At 42.4% G+C, this 20148-nt stretch overlaps 1 protein-coding gene across 1 annotated transcript in view; it reads right to left on the bottom strand.

Moving 5' to 3' along the window:
- LOC129556406 (ADP-ribose glycohydrolase MACROD2-like) overlaps positions 1 to 20148 on the bottom strand; it is a 1168845-nt gene that overhangs the window by 189741 nt on the left and 958956 nt on the right. Inside the window, exon 7 of the mRNA XM_088844309.1 lies at positions 10717 to 10800. Coding sequence (XP_088700435.1) covers positions 10717 to 10800 — 84 coding nt within the window. The remainder of the gene's footprint in view (positions 1 to 10716; positions 10801 to 20148) is intronic.

Here is a 20148-nt window from a genome sequence, read left to right as displayed (position 1 = left end):
AAAGAAAATTTCTCTTTAAATGATCTGATTATAATATTTTGAGTAATCAATCAAAGTTGAGCTTTTGTCACTTACTTTTGATTCCCCTGCTTTACTGATATCCAAAGTATATGCTTAGCCTCTGTATTTGGCAGTGCAATGAGCTTTGACTAGACATTGTGATGATGGGTGCCTTCTGACCATGTGACTCCACTCCACCAAATGCATTATGCCATGACTTTTAAATAAAAAATGTCTTAGTAAAAACTCTGTCAGGTCTGTATTTGGGGACGTAGTTTTAATACAGAGAGTATCACTTTGTGTTACATATTAAGGTCACCCAAGGAGCATGTGTCACTTTGCCGGTTAAAAAAAAGCCCACATGGCTGCTTGACACTAAGGAAACCAAATGTTGAAACTGCTTGTTTCCGAAGTTCTTCCTAATACGGCCCTCAGTCCACACTCACACTTAATGTCAACCTCCCCATAACTTGGGCCCTTTGGTTCTTTCCTATTTGCCCATCTCCTCTGTTTCGGACCTTTCTTTAACCATCACGTTCTCTTCTCTTGCAATTTTCTTGTGCTGTGAAGAAATCCTTGGGAAAAACTCCTTCCCCTCCTTCAATGAGTCTGGGCCTCAGTGTTTTTCTGCATAGTCTCCAGGTGATTCTGAAACCAAAAACCCATTGAGAACCCAAAGCACTTTAGGCTCTAAACCCAAAGTCTGAGAAGCACTGGCCTATGGTCTAGTATCAAGCTACCTTATTTGTAGACCTAAATTCCCGGAGGTCCTAGCCAAGGGACATTCTGCAAAGTAGTTGCTTCTCTACGCCTCAGTCTCCTGACCTGTAAAATAGAGCTATTACACATATGCTCAATAGTATAGTTATAAAGGTAGAATGAGATCATCAATGTGACGTGCTTAGAACAATGTCCAGAACAGAGCAGGTGCACACTTAAGTCTTCACTCACTGGCCCCTCAATGGTCTGGAAGTGTCCATGCTGCTCCCTCAAGTGTACAATCAATAGGCAAGATGATTACTCTTGGGGTTGAGAGAATGAATGGGGCTGAGCCAGATTCCTAGGAAACAGGGCACTTAACCCTGTGATTCTCAACCTTGACTGCAAACAAGTTTCAGCCAAGGAGCTTAAACAAATACAGTTCTATGGTCAGAGGCTGAACTTCAGTAGTCTGGGGTGGGGCACAGGAATGGGCATTTAAAAATTTCCCCAGATGGGTCTGATAAGTAACCACAGCTGCTTAGGCAGTCTGGTCAAACTGGCTTAGACAGCTGCTCAATAATCAACCCAAAAGAGTTGTCCTTTTGTAGTATCTTGATCACCAGTGGCCTCCTGCTTTCAAAAACACTACTAGCTACGTAACTACTCGTCTATAACCATGCTGGGTTATGTGTCAGATGGTTTAACCAAAGTCGGGCAATTTATTTTCTTGGTCACAGGTGTAATGCAAGGTCTATGGGAAGACCATTGTGGCAACTGGAAGAAGTCATCGAGGAGCCTTGATCCTGCCAGCTTGGTCCTCATATTTAACCGTCACAATCACCTATTTTAGATCACGTTTCTCAACTTGTGGTCCACACATCTAGCACCCAGATTTGGTTTCTCAATACTGTTGTCCATTAAATGGAACCATAGCTCCCTGAAGAAATGACTGCTGTCAGGGCTGGGGCAGGGAAAGTATAAAATGAGCTTGAGTATCTGCTTATGCTGGGAAGCAAGGAAGAGCCCAAACACGATGGGTGCATGTTAAAAGAACACAGAAGCCACCCCGAAGGAGTCCCTGATGGTAATGGATTATAATCCATTGAGTAGAATAGAAACGTATGAGTCCATATGGCATAAGCAAATAAATTAATAATTTGTAAGACTGATGAAGGACAGGATATTGACCTAGTTTCAACCACTATTCCCCCCACCAATAAGATATGCATTAGCTACAAATGGAAAAGAGAGTGTCTGTACAGTTGGGGAGTCTTAGACATACCATTTTTGTCAGATAATCAAAGGGAACATTATTGGTAATAGACTGAATTGGAATCAAGGGCGCCTTTTTCTATATCAGTCATGAGAACACAACATCACTTCTGCGAACACTCTGCAAAGAGGCATGACTTGAATGCAGTCATGAGAAATCATCAGACAAAACCAAACTGGAAACATCCTACAATGCAACCGGCCTGCAAGCATCAAAAGGATCAAAGTTAGTCAAACTGCAAGAAGGCTCTGGGACTCTTCCAAACCAGAGGAGAGTGGGGACATGAAAACAGAATAAAACAAAGGACATTATCGAGATTGGTGACACTTAAATGGGGTCTGAAAATTAAAGGTAGTATTCATGCTCATTTTCTGCTTTTGATCTTTTTTATTGTGCTCATGTAGGATCACTGTCCATGTCTGTAGAAAATACATTGGCAGGGGTGGGGGGCAGCTGGGACACCGGATCTGCAACTTGTTTTCAGATGGTTCAAGAAGAAAAACATTCGCTTTACTATACTTGGCAAACCTGCTCAAAGACTGCCTCTGATGGCTCCAAAGTGACAGGAGTCAGGGGAGCGCAGCAAGGCCTTAGGAGAGTGTAGCGCATGTCTGGGTGACTCTAGAGGAGGCGGACAGTTTTCAGGCTCTCTCCAGGACAGTAGGAAAGCACAGCTTAATTACAACAGAAAACTGAAAGTTTGAAATATAATGGCGAAATCCTAATGTGAAAATCTGATCTGTTCAAACACAATATTTCTCCTTAAAGACAAAACAAAACTTTTCTCTGATGAAAAATCAATGTACAATATTACAAACTGTCAAATGTCCTATTGACATGGTGCCAGAATAAAAAATAAACAAATAAATAAGCAACTTATGTAGCTCTATAAACCTGGGGTCTGAGTTTTCAACTCAAGAAAGACAAATGCACCTGAATGATGCTATTCTTGACCCTCTTTTTGGAAATCCAAATAGACAAATAGTGAAACACATTTGGCCTGAATTACTCACAGACACCTATGAGACTTAAAGATACTTTGACAGTATGATGGTATTAGTCCCTAGGTCATGTCAGACTTTTTGCGATCCCATGAACTGTAGCCTGCCAGGCTCCTCTGTCCATGAGATTCTCCAGTCAAGAATACTAGAGTGGGTAGCCATTCCCTCTCCAGGGGATCTTTCTGACCAACGGACTGAGCCCAGGTCTCCTGCATTGCAGGCGGATTCTTTACTTTCTGAGCCACCAGGGAAGGAGGGGGGGAGCAAAAACTAGCTTGCCAGACAGGATGGAGGACAGGAATGGGAAGAACTCTTTTTTTCCCCCAGAAAATCTGAATTAAGTATAAGCAAGGCACGACTTCTATTCTGGCTTTAGTAGTTGCAGGGAAGATAAAAAGGTTCACCCCGAGCCTCTCTTTTTCTCAGGCCCCATATCCCATGCCGGTGAACTCTGCTGGCTTTACCTTTCAGATAGGTCCACAGACAGACCAGGCCTCACTATGTCCCTTCCCTGCCACTTGGAACAAGCCACTGGGATCTCCTGCTCCAAACCTCTGTCTCCATGCTTCTGCCCTTAGTCCCCTACTGTCCTTGATCAACACAGCAATCCGAAGACTGCCATTAAAATGTAAGATCGGGTCCCTTCGCTGCCTAAGAAGTTCCATTCTCCCTTCATTCAGAGAAAAAGCCAGCATTCTCACAGTGAGCCACAATGCCGTGGCAGAGATTCTCAAAGTGGATTACTGGGCCAGGGGACCAGCCTCATCTAGGGAATTACTAGAAATGCAAATTCTTGGGCACCCCATGTCCCGTGAGTCAGCGACTGAGATCCAGCTGATGCATTTGAAAGCCTTATCTCTGTTTGTAGAACAATTTTGTTCATATTAAGAGGAATTTCACATGTTAATACACAAGGTGGGTGAATTTTGAATGGTTGGGGGCTCTTCCCATTTCAAATTCAATACAATTGGACTGACTGGCCCCTCTGCCCTCTGTGCAGAGATTGGGCCAGGTGCCTTTCGGAGATCATCTTGTTGAAATCTTGCCATACAGACCCATAAGGTATGTTTTTACTGACCATTTAATATGAAGAAGATGCCTTTTAGTTAGAAAATCTGACCAAGTAGGGAAGCAGAACTTGGGCCCAGAGAGCTCTGTCCACACTCAGGCTGAATTGTTTGTCTCTATGAGTAGGTGGGTCCATATGTTGTCACCAAGCCAGGACATGTCCAACAGTGAAAGGGACCAGGTGCCAACAGGGTTAAGGACAACAGGGACACATGAGCCATCCTGGGTCCCACAGGACTATGGCTACTCTGCAGGTAGGTTCAGCCCTCCTCCGCATGGAAAATACCTTAATAGTGCATCCTCTAGGCCCCATTCAGAATCCTAGGGCTGGCTGAAACAGGACTCCACAGTCCTAACCTCAGTTCTGTTTAGCGGGTGAATGTGGAGAGCACGACTAAAAAGGAAACAGACCCTTGGGTCCTTCTCCTAACCTGTGGCAGGGAGATAGCTCAGGGCGACCTTGAAATTAAGCAGAACACAGAGTGTAATTAAAGCAAGATGGTGACACAGGCTTTTCTTCTATTCTGAATTTTACCATGGAAATTCACATTTTGCTTTAATTCATAGTATTTTAAGGTCTAGAGGATAAAAAAACAAAGCTTTCCTTCATGAGAAAGTTGCTTTTCCTCATTCCTGCTTTTTTCTTTCTTATTTTAGTTTTAAAATCTGGTCAATCATTGAGCTCATTTGAGTGATGGCGAAGTCAAAATTATGACTGCCTGATTTTACCCTTCAGTGCACTTGTCAAAAAAATTAAATTAAAGATCATGCTTACAAATATAGTGCATGAAGTGCTTTGTGGCATCCTGAAAGAGAGAATGTTTGTTCTGTCCAGCCACTCACAAAACAGTTTGTCACATGATATTTTCATATGCAGAGAAAATAAGAGGGCAGAGGGAAAATGCTACCTCCCAGGGAATACAAAGTTCTTTTCACCCATGGTTCATATATTCAGAAAAATGTATTTTAGTAAAAACAATAATAATAATACTTCTAATAGCCACATTAGATCCTTCAAAACTTGTCGAGTACTTCCTAGTTTCCAAAATGTTTCCACATCTAATTTCATCTGACAAAAGAGATCATTAATATTTTAAAGTGCCATATCGGGCTGCTTGATTTAGTATTGCCGGGGCTCAGGCTCCTGAAGAATGGGCATCACATGCAGGCTTGCTGAATATTCTATGTTGAGGCAATTGTGCAACGAGAGTCAAAGTGCTAGGCCTTTCTGTAAAAAATACGATGGAGAAATAACATTTAGCACCAAAAATCACTGAAGGCTCTGGAGATGAAGGTATGGAGAAAATTGCGATTCTGAGCTTTCTACCAAAGTTTAGAAGCCTAAAGTCTCTTGAGTTTTTAATGAAAATGCCCTTTTTATAAAGATTAAGTAAAGCTTTCTATTTACATATGTACATATAGATTCATATATAGTTCAATTAGACATACATTTAGAAAGCTGAATATTAAACTCTCCAAAGTCTGCCCCTCCCCCTTCTCCACTCTTCCAATTGATTTCTGAGGTCACTTTGAAATATATACATATCTTTCCAGACCTGTATTGTATCTGTGGATATGTATGGACATACTTGAGGCTTCCCAGGTGGCTCAGTGGTAAAGAATTATTGTTTGCTTTGAGGCATCTACCAATCTCAGGTAGTCTAAAACCTATAACCGTGGTTCTCAGACTTGAGCATGCACTGGAATACCAAGAGGGCTCTCAAAAACATGAATTACTGGATCCTACCTCGGAGTTTCTGATTCAGTAGGTCTGGGTGGGGCCTGAGAATCTGTCCTTCTATCAAGTTCCTAGATGATGTTGATGGTCACAGAAATACTCACTGAGAAACTTGGGCCAGAACTAGAAATGGAAGCAGTGACAGATTTTATCAATATTTTCTGGGGCTCCAAAATCACTGTGGATAGTGACTGCACCCATGAAATTAAAAGATGATTATTGCTTGGAAGGAAAGCTATGACAAACCTAGACAAAATATTAAAAAGTAGAGATATCACTTTGCCAACAAAGGTCTGTATACTCAAAAGTATGGTTTTTCCAATAGTCATGCAAGGATGTGACAGCTGGACCATAAAGAAGGCTGAGCACTGAAGAATTGATGCTTTCGAACTGTGCTATTGGAGAAGACTCTTGAGAGTCCCTTGGACTGCAAGGAGGTCCAACCAGTCCATCCTAAAGGAAATTAGTCCTGAATATCCACTGGAAGGACTGATGCTGAAGCTGAAGCTTCAACCACCTAATGCAAAGCTTTAACTAACTAATGCAAAGAGCCAACTCACTGGAAAAGACCCTGATGCTGGGAAAGACTGAAGGCAAAAGGAGAAAGGGGTGGCAGAGGATGACACGGTTAGATAGCATCACTCACTCAATGGACATGAATCTGAGCAAACTCCAGGAAAAAGCAGAGGACAGAGGAGCCTGGTGCAGTCCATGGGGTCGCAAAGAGTCAGACCCATTTTATCAACTGGACAACAACAACAGGCAGTCAGACCTGGGTTTGAATGAACCACACACATGAAGTGGAAGCCATGAAAGAGAGTGCTTTGTTATGAAAATAGTGGGAAATTTGCCTGTCTCAGTTTTAGCAGTGGTTGGAGAAGAAAAAAGGAAGAAAGAAGTCTCTGTTGAGATTTCCTCACCTTATGCCTGCACTGACATGGGCTTAATGACAAATAGCAAATGAAACAAAAAGAAAACTTAGAGCCAAACAAGTAGTTTAAGGTATCCCTAAACTGGCAGTAACTTCAGGCATTACAGAAAACAAAATATAAATAAATAAGCTTTTATTTCTACTTCAAAAAATTCCCACAAAAAAATCCAATGGACATGTCAATAAAAAAGACAAAATAAACAAGGAAATAGCCACAGGCATGAGTCTACAGAAAACATAAACTGTAGAATTTGACATACAGAGTGGAGATATTGAAATTTCAGATACATACAGATGATCTTAAAAGATACTTTCTGTGTTAACTAAATGAAGATTGACCAGGTATATTTAAAAAGGAACCAAATAAAACTTGTAAGAAGGAAAACCATAATAACTGAAATGAGAAACTCAGCAAACAGTTAAAGACCACATTAAAGAAAGTTGAATAGAAATTAGGAATTTGGATGACAAACTTGGAAAACAAACCATGAAGAAAAGACAGTGACACAGGAAAAAAAAATGCAATGTAGGTTAAGAGTCATGAAGGGCAAAGAAAGAATAGAAAGTAGTGGAAATCTAACATTTGGTGAGACAATAGGTGGAAAATTTTCAGAACTAATGAAAGATGCCCATTTTCATGTCCAAGAAGCTCAGCAAATCATAAGAAGAATAAAGAGAAACCCACACTGAGGCCCATCACAGTGAAACTGAGGAACACTAAAGCTAAAGAATAGATTGTCAAGACAGCTGGAAAGAAAAGACAGATAACTTAAAAATATACAATAATTAGACTGAGAAATGAATTCTTAACAACTACAGAACTGATAGGACTCTGGGAAAATATTTCTGAAACACTGCAAAAAAATCACCAGCAACCTTGAATTTTTACCCAGTGAAATCACTGTGAAAAATGCAAAATAATATCTTTCAGAAAAACAAACCCTGAGAGACTTTCACTAGAGAATCTGCTTGTGAAAGACAGAGGAAAGAGTTGAGAAAAGCATGTTTTATTGAAGGTGCTAAGTTTTTTGTATTGATATTCTCTCAATTAAACATTTTGTAAGAAATGAAACTGGCCTAAATTATTGGGAGTTGGAACTGATAGAATGGGTATTAACCAGGTGTGTTTTTTCAAATAATTATGCCTATGATGTGCTGCTTTATGGACAGCATTACCGTTTATATCAGATGCCAACTAGTGGTTTGAAATCACTAATCATTTCATTATTGGCATTGCATTGCAGTGGGTCAAATCAAAGTATACTATGGTCCATGATTTTTCAATCAGAATAGTGAAAATAAAACTCTATATCCAAAAGTCCACAGTATAAAACATGCAAATAATTTTAGAAAATGTTTGATTTTTAAAATTTGATGTTTAATATTTAGTTAAATATTTAATGTTAAATACTTAAATATTTATAATATTCAGTCACTCAAAGCTATAATGATGGCAACATTTCTTCCTTCAACAAAATGAGTTCTAATTTCCAGAAGAGGGAAAGGGAAAAAGATTAGAGACACTGTGCTGCTTCCAGAAAGAAAAGAAAGAGATTCTGACATTAACAAACTGCATGGTCTTGGGCAAGATAAAGAACCGTTTGCAGTCTATTTTAAAAACAGTTTTGTAGAGAGAGAAAACTTGACCATATGTGCTCAAGATTCTTCTTCTGGATCAAAATACAGCTATTATGGTTTTATACACTAGAAAATCCAGGTGAATTTGTATTCTAACTGCACTCTGCATGACCCTGTCTTTATACTACATGGTGAGCCAAGGTGATTAGTAGTACCTGTCAGGGCTGGAAGCAGAGCAGGGAACCCAAAGGGAGGAGAGAAGCGAGAGGTGAAGCAATGGGGAGTAAAGCTGAATGGCCTCTAAGGGAAAATGCCAGGAACACAAGTCAGAAAGAGAGAAGCCAGAGAGGGCAAGCGTGAGGAGCACCCTGGCCCGCTCCACTGTGCGGGGGTCACTAGGACGGCTACCGGAAGAAGTCTCAGACAACGCATCTCAGGAGAAGGGTGGGGGGAAGGCAGCGTCAGAGAGCACGATGGCTGGATGGCATCATCGACTCAACGGCCGTGAGTCTGAGCAAACTCCAGGAGACAGTGGAGGACAGGGAAACCTGGCGCGCTGCCGTCCACGGGGTCGCAAAGAGAAGGACAAAACTGAGCGACTGAAAAGCAACAGGAGTAATGATAGTGTTTCTGAGAAAAAAAATCAGTGAAAGCATTTTTCTGCACGTAGATTAAGGAATTCCACATAATAATGAATGCATAAATGTACAAATGATTCTGAAGGTTCAACACATCAGTGTAATCATCTATTTGGTCTGAATATAACTAGGCAATTTTCTGAACTCAATAAAACCAACACAAGTTAATAGAAAAAAAAAATTAGAGAGATGACCAAGTTGGAAAATGATTGATAACTCAAAAGCAGGAACATTGCAGAGAAGGGTTGTGGCCCACATACCCCTTCTACCCAGTCCCTTTGCATACCAGCAGGGAAGAATGATGGGGACTCTCTGAACCATGGGAAAAAGCGAGGCACAGGCAACAACACAGCGCCTGAACTCAGGACATCGTTCGTTTTGCAAAGTAGAAGCACTGACAAGTAACGAGTGCCCCCATCATGCAACCGTCTACCACTGGCATGTCAGATTCTGCTCCTTCCCTCACTTCTTTCCTAGCAACTTTTATATTTCTGAAGGCATTTTAGGAACAAACGTACAATTCCCATGTCTCTGTAAAAGGACTAGCATGTACATTTCACCACGATGCTATAGACTGAATGGTCCTGGTAACAAATCCACAGGGAGGGCACTTTTGTGACTCAGAGCAGATTCTGGGATGAATATTTGGGAGAGGTGAAGATATATTATTTAGTCATATTAGGATTATGAGATGCTGCTCCTAAACAAAGCAAATTATTTAGCAAGTAAACAAGTTTTCACTTATTTGCAGGAATAACTCAGAAGAATTCCCCTGTTAATCAAGGTGACTGTTGCAGTGTATGCTCCCAAGTGACCCTCAGGCTCTGGAAAACTACCTCTGACCTGGGTCACACCTGTGACAGGAACCTTTCAGTGACCGGGACCCTCTCCAGGGAAAGGAGACTGCTGTTCTGCTTCTAATCCATCTCCCAATCATGGTTTTAAGAGATTATCTAGGGAATGACCTAATTCCAGTAGGAGGTGGAGCCCTGGCTACTCTCCCAATCAGATATTAACAAAGCTTAACCACCTCCTGCCAGTTAGAGATGCTGACCTTCTCCTTGGTTCTAAGTGTTCTCTGAGTGATTCTAAGCTTTCCATGACCTTTCAATGAATGAGGACAGTGTGTACCATATCATGGTCCTGCTTGTGAGTTTACCAGAATAGCTACCACTAATGGAAAGCGGACCTGTGCTAGGCACTTTATACCCACTGTTTCTACTGTTACTCCCTCACTCTTCACCCAGAGTTACTGTGGATCATTTCTTCATAAAACAGCCCCATCGGGCGTACCCACTCAATGCATAAATATGAAGATGCACTGGTTTCCAGAAAGGAAAAGAGAACAGAAAAGACAGGAAATGTTTCTGTCACTCACTTCTGAGGTTTTGTTATGGATCCAAATGTATTCATAAGAAAAAAAAAAAAAGATCCCAATAAGACAATAGCTACCTTGCAACTCTTCACATAGAGATCTGGACCTTCACCCTTATGTGATTTCAGAACAGCTAACTGGTAAGCAGTATCCACACTTGGCAGGAAAGGAAAATACATTACACCGAGAAAATGATTTTTTACATTTGGTCTTTACCTTAAAATGATTTAAACCTGAATTGCTATTTCACTCTCACATTCAGGGGAGAAAGGATAAAGGATAAAGAATTTCCCAGTGATTCTTGAGAACTTATAAATACCTGAATATCAGAGCAGACACATAATTTACAAATTAAACAGAAATATCTTTTCGTTGTGTATTTATTTTTAAAGAGACAAAGAACTGGACTTACCCTCGCTGGAGTCTTTGGAGCCTTCTGGCTTCTTTGCTTTGCTCTTCTTGTGGGGTGGAGAGTGGTCTTTTGGCTCTAACCCCTCTGGAAGCACAGAGATTTAATACATTCATATTTAAAAATCTCCCACTAGGGGTACAAAATTATCATGATGTTTAAAAATACATTTTTCCTACTAAATCCGCACATAGAGTGAGGCTTAATTGTAGGTTCACCTGACATGGCTGAGCTAAATTCCGGCAAAAATCTGGGCTTCTCCAATGAACACGAACGTAACGACTTAGAGCCTGGGCATAACCATTTGTTGTTGTTGTTGTTGTTGCCTTCATCAATGACTCACATGGATGTGAAACCATAAGGGCGTTTTTAAAATTAAATTCTCCATCAGGCAACTCCAAACTGCTATGATTATTCTCTAGGAGAGTTTGATTTAAAACTTCATGGATTAACTGACAGTATTCATTCTGCAATCTCACTTTAGCCCTCAAAGTATGGCTCAGTTCAGTTCAGTCGCTCAGTCGTGTCCGACTCTTTGCGACACCATGAATCACAGCACGCCAGGCCTCCCTGTCCATCCCAAAACCCAGAGTTCACTCAAACTCATGTCCATCGAGTTGGTGATGCCATCCAGCCATCTCATTCTCTGTCGTCCCCGTCTCCTCCCGCCCCCAATCCTTCCCAGCATCAGAGTCTTTTCCAGTGAGTCAACTCGTCGCATGAGGTGGCCAAAGTATTGCAGTTTCAGCTTTAGCATCAGTCCTTCCAATGAACACCCAGGATCGATCTCCTTTAGAATGAACTGGTTGGATCTCCTTGCAGTTCAAGGGACTCTCAAGAGTCTTCTCCAGCACCACAGTTCAAAAGCATCAATTCTTCGGCAATCAGCTTTCTTCACAGTCCAACTCTCACATCCATACATGACCACGGGAAAAACCATAGTCTTGACTAGACAGACCTTGGTTGGCAAAGTAATGTCTCTGCTTTTTAATATGCTATCTAGGTTGGTCATAACTTTCCTTCCAAGGAGTAAGCATCTTTTAATTTCCTGGCTAAAATCAGCATCTGCAGTGATTTTGGAGCCCCCAAAAAATAAAGTCTGACATTGTTTCCACTGTTTCCCCATCTATTTCCCATGAAGTGATGGGACCAGATGCCATGATCTTCGTTTTATGAATGTTGAGCTTCAAGCCAACCTTTTCACTCTCCTCTTTCACTTTCATCAAAAGGCTTTTGAGTTCCTCTTCACTTTCTGCCATAAGGGTGGTGTCATCTGCATATCTGAGGTTATTGATATTTCTCCCGACAACCTTGATTCCAGCTTGTGCTTCTTCCAGCCCAGCGTTCCTCATGATGTACTCTGCATATAAGTTAAATAAGCAGGGTACCAATATACAACCTTGACGTACTCCTTTTCCTATTTGGAACCAGTCTGTTGTTCCATGTCCAGTTCTAACTGTTGCTTCCTGACCTGCATACAGATTTCTCAAGAGGCAGGTCAGGTGGTCTGGGATTCCCATCTCTTGAAGAATGTTCCACAGTTTATTGTGATTGACACAGTCAAAGGCTTTGGCATAGTCAATGAAGCAGAAGTAGATATTTTTCTGGAACTCTCTTGCTTTCTCCATGATGTGGCGAATGTTGGCAATTTGATCTCTGGTGCCTCTGCCTTTTCTAAAACCTGCTTGAACATCTGGAAGTTCACGGTTCACATATTGCTGAAGCCTGGCTTGCAGAATTTTGAGCATGACTTTACTAGCGTGTGAGATGAGTGCAATTGTGCGGTAGTTTGAGCATTCTTTGGCATTGCCTTTCTTCGGGATTGGAATGAAGACTGACCTTTTCCAGTCCTGTGGCCACTGCTGAGTTTTCCAAAATTGCTGGCATATTGAGTGCAGCACTTTCACAGCATCATCTTTCAGGATTTGAAATAGCTCAATTGGAATTCCATCACCTCCACTAGCTTTGTTCGTAGTGATGCTCTCTAAGGCCCACTTGACTTCACATTCCAAGATTTCTGGCTCCAGGTGAGTGAACACGCCACCGTGATTATCTTCGTCATGAAGATCTTTTTTATACAGTTCTTCTGTGTATTCTTGCCACCTCTTCTTAATATCTTCTGCTTCTGTTAGGTCCATACCATTTCTGTCCTTTATCGAGCCCATCTTTGCATGAAATGTTCCCTTGGAATCTCTAATTTTCTTGAAGAGATCTCTTGTTTTTCCTATTCTGTTGTTTTCCTCTATTTCTTTGCATTGATCACTGAGGAAGGCTTTCTCATATCTCCTTGCTATTCTTTGGAACTCTGCATTCAGATGCTTATATCTTTCCTTTTCTCCTTTGCTTTTCACTTCTCTTCTTTTCACAGCTATTTGTAAGGCCTCCTCAGACAGCCATTTTGCTTTTTTGCATTTCTTTTCCATGGGGATGGTCTTGGTCCCTGTCTCCTGCACAATGTCACGTACCTCCGTCCAGAGTTCATCAGGCACTCTATCTATCAGATCTAGACCCTTAAATCTATTTCTTACTTCCACTGTATAATCATAAGCGATTTGATTTTGGTCATATCTGAATGGTCTAGTGGTTTTCCCTACTTTCTTCAATTTAAGTCTGAATTTGGCAATAAGGAGTTCATGATCTGAGCCACAGTCAGCTCCTGGTCTTGTTTTTGCTAACTGTATAGAGCTTCTCCATCTTTGGCTGCAAAGAATATAACCAATCTGATTTCGGTGTTGACCATCTGGTGATGTCCATGTGTAGAGTCCTCTCTCCTCTCTTGTGTTGTTGGAAGACGGTGTTTGCTATGACCAGTGTGTTCTCTTGGCAAAACTCTATTAGCCTTTCTACGGCCAAATTTGCCTGTTACTCCAGGTGTTTCTTGACTTCCTATTTTTGCATTCCAGTCCCCTATAATGAAAAGGACATCTTTTTTGGGTGTTAGTTCTAAAAGGTCTTGGAGGTCTTCATAGAACCATTCAACTTCGGCTTCTTCAGCATTACTGGTTGGGGCATTCAGTTCAGTTCAGTCGCTCAGTTATGTCCGACTCTTTGTGACCCCATGAACCACAGCACGGCAGGCCTCCCTGTCCATCACCAACTCCCGGAGTTCACTCAAACTCATGTCCATCGAGTCGGTGATGCCATCCAGCCATCTCATTCTCTGTCGTCCTCGTCTCCTCCTACCCCCAATCCCTCCCAGCATCAGAGTCTTTTCCAGTGAGTCAACTCGTCGCATGAGGTTGCCAAAGTATTGCAGTTTCAACTTTAGCATAAGTCCTTCCAATGAACACCCAGGATTGATCTCGTTTAGAATGGACTGGGCATAGACTTGGATTATTGTAATATTGAATGGTTTGCCTTGGAAACGAATAGAAATCATTCTGTTGTTTTTGAGATTGCATCCAAATACTGCATTTCGGACTCTTTTGTTGACCATGATGGCCACTCCATTTCTTCTAAGGGATTCCTGCCCACAGTAGTAGATATAATGGTCATCTGAGTTAAATTCACCCATTCCAGTCCATTTTAGTTCACTGATTCCTAGAATGTCTACGTTCACTCTTGTCATCTCCTGTTTGACCACTTCCAATTTGCCTTGATTCATGGACCTAACATTCCAGGTTCCTATGCATTATTGGTCTTTACAGCATCGGACCTTGCTTCTATCAGCAATCACATCCACAACTGGTTATTTGTTTTGCTTTGGCTCCATTCCTTCCTTCTTTCTGGAGTTAATTCTCCACTGATCTCCAGTAGCATATTGGGTACCTACCGACCTGGGGAGTTCCTCATTCAGTATCCTATCATTTTGCCTTTTGATACTGTTCATGGGGTTCTCAAGGCAAGTATACTGAAGTGGTTTGCCATTCCCTTCTCCAGTGGACCACATTCTGTCAGACCTCTCCACCAAGACCTGTCTGTCTTGGGTGGCCCCATACAGCATGGCTTAGTTTCATTGAGTTAGACAGGGCTGTGGTCCATATGATCAGATCAACTAGTTTTATGGGATTTCAGTGTGTCTGCCCTCAAATGCCTCCTCGCAATACCTACCATCTTAGAGCTACCCCACGTCCAAGGTAAGGTACAGTGGCTGCGCTTTGCTAGAGCAGCTGTGAAGTGATATTCCACAACCAAGGTAAAGTATGGCTAAATGAGCTGTAAAGTCATCTCATTTGGGGGGAATGGGATGGGGCATGACATTATCCTCCTGTTTAACAGATTTCTTTATCAATCCAGATTCTAAACAATTTCCATATGCCCCTGATTAAATTCCTGTGCTTCCCACTTTTCTCAATGCTCCTCCTGCCAAGAAGGCTAGTGACAAATTCTAAAGACAGTTTTAGGAAAACTCTTTCAAATTCATCCCATTTGGATATGGGATACTTTGTTAAACATTATATCTGCAGCTCTGGCCTCTTTATTTCTCAAAGCTCATGTCTTCGATTGTTCACATGGCATCTTATTTTGGATTTCTTCCATTGGTCCCTCCAGATCCGCTTTCCACCCTTCCTTCCTCTGGCTTTGGGACACTGGTCTCTATGGACAGCACCAGTGAAGTCCGCATCTCTCTGGCTTCCTATTACATGCAGCCAATGGGGAGCCCAGGGCATTTATTTCCTAGGCTGACGGTAGTCTTCAAGGACTAGTTATCTTCCTAAATCTAAGGTCACAGTTCCTACCAACTGACCCTCTCCTCATGGCCCTCTCTGTCTTCTAGGTCCTGAAACTACCATCACCCTGTTGCCTTTTCAGGGCTGTGAAGTACCTGTACTCCACTCTCCCCAACCCTAGTGATTCCCCTTTACTCTGCTCCCATATATAAATAATCCCACGAGGCATTTCAAACAATGCAGCTGGAACAATACACTTGATGCCTGCAAATCTGTTCTTTCCACAGTATTCCACCTCTCAAGGGAGAGTGACTTATCTACCCAGGAATTTAAACCCCAAACTGAGATATTATCCTTAATATTTTTCTTCAATTGCTTTTCCAGTAAAGCGATTCCATCATAATGAGTCCTATTACCTCTGAGCCAAAATATATCCTGTGTTCATCTACTGTGTTCATTCTCTGCAACCACCACCCTAGTCCAAACCAGCAGCATCTTTTACCTGGGTTACTATGATAGCCTTCTGAATTCTAACTCCTAGCTTTCTCATCTTCCTATAATCTAGTCTGCATGTAGCAGCCAGAGTTATCTTTTTTTTCTTTTTAAAAAAACTTTATTTTTTAAATTGAAGGATAATTGCTTTACAGAATTTTGTTATTTTCTGTCAAACCTCAACATGAATCAGCCATAGGTATACATATATCCCTTCCCTTTTGAACCTCCCTCCCATCTCACCAGATCTCCCTGTTTGCCTGTTTAAAAACCACTGCTCTTAGAATAAGATCCAGATCCAGTCTCATGGGCCAGGAGAACAAGTCACTTGGGTTCCAACTACCACACTAGCCCTGTTTCCCACTCATCTTTGGCTTCAGACTTAGCTCCCTTCTATCATTTCTAGGCTGGTTCTTGCCTCAGGACCTTTACACCCGCTGCTCTTCCTTTTTCCTGACACACACATTCATATGCATACCCCACTCCCATCTTTTAACACAGAGTCACATTCAACTCCCAAGGACAGCTTTTCCTGACTACTTAATCTGAAGGATTGCAAGGAAAATCTGTCACAGACACATCACCTGGTGTAACTGAAATTATCTTGCTCCCTTATTTATTTCTTTATTATATGTCTCCCAGGGGTGGGGGAGCCTGGTGGGCTGCCATCTATGGGGTCACACAGAGTCGGACACAACTGAAGCGATGCAGCAGCAGCAGCAGCAGCAGCTCCTATACCATCTTCCACCTTGAGACTGTAGGTTCCATAAGAAAGGGCATTTGTCTTTCGTAATCCTCGCTTGTGTCACTGGTGTCCAGCAGTGCCTTGAGAATTTCATTTCAAATTCTTTTTTATATCCCTGTTACCCAGGCCTTTCTTTGAGACCAAGACATAATGGGGTTTGTGTCTAATTCTCACTCTCTTAGCAACTATTACCTATGCCAGGACTCTATACAATAGAGTTATGGTGACTCATTTTTCTTTTCCCATTTATTATAAAAAGAATAGAACAGAAAAATGAATTTGATAGATGTGCTATTAAAAACTTTGGCATTATGGACTGCAAAGGGGTTTGGGCACTAGGTTAGGTTTTCTGTGGTTGCAAGACAGTCACATCCAAGGTCATTACCACGACCAGGGTGAAAAATGTTGCCAATAACTACATTAGCAACTCCCCCAAATTTCTGTCACCAGGTGTGGATGGATATTGACCTTTCAGAATGGGTTCAGCAAAAACAGAAATGAGATGCTTGAAACAGCTCACTAAGCACAGATGCTGGGTTCAAAAGGATTCATAAAATGAGCAGAGTGCCACTTGCAATATCACTGGGAGAAGTATCACACCCTCCCTTGCACTGAAATGTGTTGCATGCAACTGGGATCAAGAGGAGAGTTTTCAGTGCCGGGAGTTCAGCTCCAACCAGCATTTCCAGAAAGTCAGTGGAGAATTCAATTGTGAATTCATGATAACCCACCTAATGGGAGTTCTTGGGGAATGGGTGAGATTTAAAAAGACATCTCTGTGTCCACATTTTGAGCTATTTATAAACTGTAAAAGTACTGCTGCTGTTGCTAAGTCACTTCAGTCATGTTCGACTCTGTGTGACCCCATAGACGGAAGCCCACCAGGCTCCCCTGTCCCTGGGATTCTCCAGGCAAGAACACTGGAGTGGGTTGCCATTTCCTTCTCTAGTGTGTGAAAGTGAAAAGTGAAAGTGAAGTCGCTCAGTCGTGTCCGACCCTTAGCGACCCCATGGACTGCAGCCTACCAGGCTCCTCCATCCATGGGATTTTCTAGGCAAGAGTACTGGAGTGGGGTGCCATTTTGTAGGGCACTCCTGGGATGATCAGTGGGCTTAGATGCCTGTTAGTTAGGAGCAGCCATCTATGACAGTGGTCTCTAGTCTTCTGGGGACGAGGAACTGGCTCCATGGAAGACAGTTTTTCCACAGACTTGGGGGGTGTATTGTTCAGGCGAATGTGTGCAATGGGGAGCGTATAGGAAGCTTGTCTCCTTCACCAGCTATTTGCCTTCTGCCGTGAGGCTCAGTTCCTAAAGGCCACAGACTGGTACTGGTCCATGGCCTGGGGGTTGGGGCCCTCTAGTCTACGACATAGTGTTTACAGCACCCACGGAGACACTCGGCTGAAAGTCCCTGCTACATGTGGCCTCCGTGCTCACGTTTCTCCTCTCCCTCTTAGCCTAGGAAAGCTAGAGGAGCCTTCCCCAGTCGCACCCCTCGCTTCTCCTTAACACTCTGTCATGTTGCCTCTGTTGCCTCTGTTCCCAGCAGAGGCTGGAACCCTGTGGTGTTGCCATAAGCATGGCTTTGTCCCTGAGGAACTCGACTGGGCTCTGGCTCTTGGGTGGCGGACCTGCCAGAGGTGGCTGCTAATTTTCTGTCCCTGGGGCTCAGGTTGGGGTCCATTTCAAGAGTGCATGGTCTTGGAAATGGAAGGACATGGGGAAATATTTACCATGCTAGGATTAAATGACTTAAACAGGATCCTAGGCATTTAAGTCAGTCTATTTCTACCACCTCAAAAAGGAGCAGAACCTCTCTGAGGATGACTCTGATGCCAACTGATATTACTCCCCGTAAGCATTGGATAATCACAGTCCCCATCTCTTTGAGCTGTTGCATATTCTAAGGGAGTTCATCTATGTTGAGCAATCAGTACAAGGAACAGCTCAATTAAAATCCTGCTCAGCAAAGGGGTGCTGGGACTGATTTGAGCTGAGCCGCCTGCACTAGTTAGCTGGACCTCTCTTTCCTCCACCCCTACATTCATTGGCTAATGTTTGGCAGCTTGAACAACACCATTTATACCAAAGAAACCTGCAAACTCTCCAAATTGGGCCCCCCTCCCCCCAGAGAGTACATTTCCCAGCACCTCACTGTTTTTTTATATTCATATTATTGTTTATTATCATTTACTAGCATTTGTTGACTGGTTGTTTCACACAAACAGGCCTTCACTAGTGTCAACTGCATTCTTAAAAATCCTTCCAGCACTACTTCTTGTATGAGAAAAAGTTTCAGGGGTCAGGGAAGGCTAGCTGCTAATGGTCTTAGGAGGCTCGATCAGACTCTTCTCAAAAACCAGCACACCACAGCCCGAGACTGAACAGAAGTAAGCCTGCTCACCAATATCTGGCGAGGCCAGCTGGCCCTTCACGAACCCATCTTGCACAAAATTCCCCATGATTTCAGCACTCAGATATTAGGAACACGGTGCAGCTTCCCAAGCCCATTCTGCCTGAGTGACTAAGTATCCTTGGGCCACTGAGTGTGACATGAATGGCTGCATCCAGCTGCTAGAGATAAATCCCAGGAAGCTTGGTGGGACTAATATCAGAAATGATGATTCACTTAAGGCCCCTAAACCCCAAATGCTGACTCCAACCTTATGGGTTCTGCGTTAGCATTAATGAAGTCCTTGAACTCATTCTGTGGTTCAGATAGTAAGTAGCACCTTATTAAGAAGTCAGCACCCTTTGCCTAGAAATTTGTACTTACATCACTTTGGGCAAATGATCCTCAGCAAAAATCTAAGCTCCTTAGTAAGGGCCTTAAATTATCTGGCTGATAGGGCAGTGCTCCCCATGGATGAAGGACAGTCCAAGGAAATCCAAGGATATTCCATGTGAAGTGCAAGCATTAATGCTAAATTCATGGAATTTAAGACAGGGTGAACAGTATGAAAGGCAAAAAGATAGGACACTGAAAGATGAACTCCCCAGGTCAGTAGGTGCCCAATGTGCTACTGGAGATCAGTGGGGAAATAACTCCAGAAGGAATGGAGCCAAAGCAAAAATAGCACCCAGGTGCGGATGTGACTGGTGATAGAAGCAAGGTCCAATGCTGTAAAGACCAATATTGCATAGGAACCTGCAATGTTATGTCCATGAATCAAGGCAAATTGGAAGTGGTCAAACAGGAGATGACAAGAGTGAACATAGACATTCTAGGAATCAGTGAACTAAAATGGACTGGAATAGGTGAACTTAACTCAGATGACCATTATATCTACTACTGTGGGCAGGAATCCCTTAGAAGAAATGGAGTAGCCATCATGGTCAACAAAAGAGTCCGAAATTCAGTACTTGGATGCAATCTCAAAAACAACAGAATGATCTCTGTTCGTTTCCAAGGCAAACAATTCAATATCATGGTAATCCAAGTCTATGCCCTGACCAATGATGTTCAAGAAGCTGAAGTTGAACTGTTCTATGAAGACCTACAAGACCTTTTAGAACTAACACCCAAAAAAGATGTCCTTTTCATTATAGGGGACTGGAATGCAAAAGTAGGAAGTCAAGAAACACCT

The sequence above is a fragment of the Moschus berezovskii genome, chromosome 15, assembly GCF_049115385.1.
Source record: "Moschus berezovskii isolate FMDL1 chromosome 15, NW_MosBer_1.0, whole genome shotgun sequence".
Classification (NCBI taxonomy): Eukaryota; Metazoa; Chordata; class Mammalia; order Artiodactyla; family Moschidae; genus Moschus; species Moschus berezovskii.
Note: the sequence above shows the minus strand (reverse complement) of the source record. Positions and strands in the feature narration are given on the sequence as shown.